The 2,502-nt window shown below is 47.0% G+C and overlaps 1 protein-coding gene across 1 annotated transcript in view; it reads left to right on the top strand.

The window, feature by feature from the left end:
- LOC134459943 (chondroitin sulfate synthase 2-like) overlaps nucleotides 1-2,502 on the top strand; it is a 37,458-nt gene that overhangs the window by 4,672 nt on the left and 30,284 nt on the right. The window contains exon 2 of the mRNA XM_063212448.1: nucleotides 2,112-2,431. Coding sequence (XP_063068518.1) covers nucleotides 2,112-2,431 — 320 coding nt within the window. The remainder of the gene's footprint in view (nucleotides 1-2,111; nucleotides 2,432-2,502) is intronic.

Raw genomic sequence — 2,502 nt, 5'->3', positions numbered from 1 at the left:
CCTCCTCTCTTGTTGTCTGGCCCAGGGGCCCATGGAGGGGGGCCTTTCTTGTTGTCTTGCCCAGGGGCCCATGGAGGGGGGCCTTTCTTGTTGTCTTGCCGAGGGGCCCATGGAGGGGGGGCCTTTCTTGTTGTCTTGCCGAGGGGCCCATGGCATCCTAATTCATCCCTGCCCTCTGCTTGGGTCAGAAGAGTATCTAATAGATATTTCCATCTTCTGCAATGGCTATGTGTCACATAGGATGTATTCGAGATATAACTCAGTCATACAGTAGTATAATGTGTGGTGTGGTGTGGTGTGTGTACTGTACATGTGTGTTTAACCTGCTGTACTCACAAAAGTCTTCTGTGTGTGAGTTGCACGTGAGGCACAGATGACACAAGAGATTATTATGGGGTGTGTGTGACATGACATGTGGCTCACCATGTGATGCATATGTCCTTTAACCCCTTAGCGCACCGCAGAGCCCACTGGCGACCCCATCTGCACATAGAGGCTACGGTCTAAAGATTCTCACCCATTAATCCTGCTGGTCACAGGAGCTGAGTGGCAAATAGCTTGCTTGAAGTAGTGTGTGTTCTTTACCTCCACAGGGTGAAGCATGGCAGTAAGAAATGGGCACCATGTTGGGTACAGTGTGGTATATTGTGATGTGTGTGTTCTGTCATGGGTGCGATATGACAGTGGGGTTGATCTGGGTATTCCTGAGCGCCTCTTCATGGTATATCATCAGTGTTAGGCATAATGTGATGGATGTGTGTGTTCTGTCATGGATAGTGGTACGGAGTTGTTTTTTCCCGGGCACCTCTTTGTGGTTGTGATGGAGTGACCATCACTGGGGTTGTGGGTGTGTTCTGACTGTCATGCCAATGAGCCTGGCTCTTTGGTGTAGCGGTCAGAGCCTCAGTTTACTAGCCCAGAAGGTCCGGGTTCAAGTCCCAGCTGGGCAACTCTACTCCCCTTCGCTGGAAGGGTATATCATATGTAATGATACATGTTGGGCATAAGTAGGCTATGTAAGTGTGTGTGTGTGTGTGTGCGCGCAAAAAGGGGTATTGACTAGATTTGTTGCATATGGATGCAGTGTCAGTGGGGGCACCAAAATGAAGGAAACATTTTTTATGACATTTAGTTTGTTTTTGACTCATGAATTAAACTATTCCGTTTTAGTGGCTATGCAATAAAACATGACTGACAGTAGCTATATGATGCGAAAGGGAGATGCTTTCAAAAGGAGCAAAGGGAGTGTTAGTCTATTCTCATATGTAAATGGAAGACCACAACAGTAGGCATATGCTAAGCTACTGGAACTATGAAACCAAAGGTCACCTGTGTGCAAGCGTGCATCCTGTCAGTCAGGGCGAAATGAGTTGAATGTCAGGTTAAACAAGGCTCTTCTCTTTAGTTCATTACTTTGTCGAGGAAACTGAAATTTGTCATACTTCCGTTCCGACTGCATGTTAAATGGAAACTGTTTCGAAATCGTGGGAACTGTTTCGTAAATCGTGACTGTCAAGTTACACAGCATGGGTGAAATAGTGCCTGATCGAGCAATCACTGTGTATGACCTGGATAAAAGTTCAATGAAAGTTGTGACGAAAGTTGTGACGTCAGGGCGACACTATTGCAAGCCTCATGATGAACTAAATCTCATGACTCTCCCTTATGCTGAATCACTGCTATAGTTCAATCAGTCTCATTGTTTTGCACAGCCTTGTTTAAGCCTAAAATAAGTGTTCAAAGATTTTAAGGTGGATTAAATGGCTAATTGCCATAAAAGTGCCCATCTTCCTGTGACTATATATCACTTGCTTTGGGCCTAAACTTTTGTGGACGTTAAGCCTTTTTAATTTCTACTTCTCTCTTCCTTCAACTCCTTCATTTTTCTTCACTTATATTTATTTATTATCTATTTATCTATTGTTTCTATTCTGTCTTGTTTCCTCTAATGTGTGTGTGTGTTTCTCCTCCAGGGCGAAGTATGCCAGTACGGAGCTAGGTATCCATGAGTGCCTCTTCGTAGACATGATATAGCAGTAGTTTATCTCGATGATCTTGTGTGTGTGTGTGTGTGTTCGTGTGTGTGTGTGTGTGTGTTTCTATCTCCACAGGGCGAAGTATGCCAGTACGGAGCTGGGTATCCGCGAGCGCCTCTTCGTGGGCGTGTTGACCTCCAAGTCTACTCTGGGCTCGCTGGGCGTGGCCGTGAACCGCACGTTGGCGCACCACCTGGACGGGCACCTGGCCTTCTTCTCCGGCGCACGCGGGCGCAAGGTGCCCCACGGAATGCTGGTGGTTGCCCATGGCGATGAGCGGCCCGTGGTCGCCATGTTCCAGACCATCAGCTTCCTGCTGGAACACCACGCGGAGGGTTACGATTGGTTCTTCCTGGTGCAGGACGATGTGTACGTGCAGCCTGATAGGCTGAAAGGTAGGGGTGTACATCAGAGCCTTTCATGGCGATTCGATTCAATATCGATATCTGAAGCCAACAATTAGATT

This window comes from Engraulis encrasicolus, chromosome 12, assembly GCF_034702125.1.
Source record: "Engraulis encrasicolus isolate BLACKSEA-1 chromosome 12, IST_EnEncr_1.0, whole genome shotgun sequence".
In the NCBI taxonomy this organism is placed as follows: Eukaryota; Metazoa; Chordata; class Actinopteri; order Clupeiformes; family Engraulidae; genus Engraulis; species Engraulis encrasicolus.
Note: the sequence above shows the minus strand (reverse complement) of the source record. Positions and strands in the feature narration are given on the sequence as shown.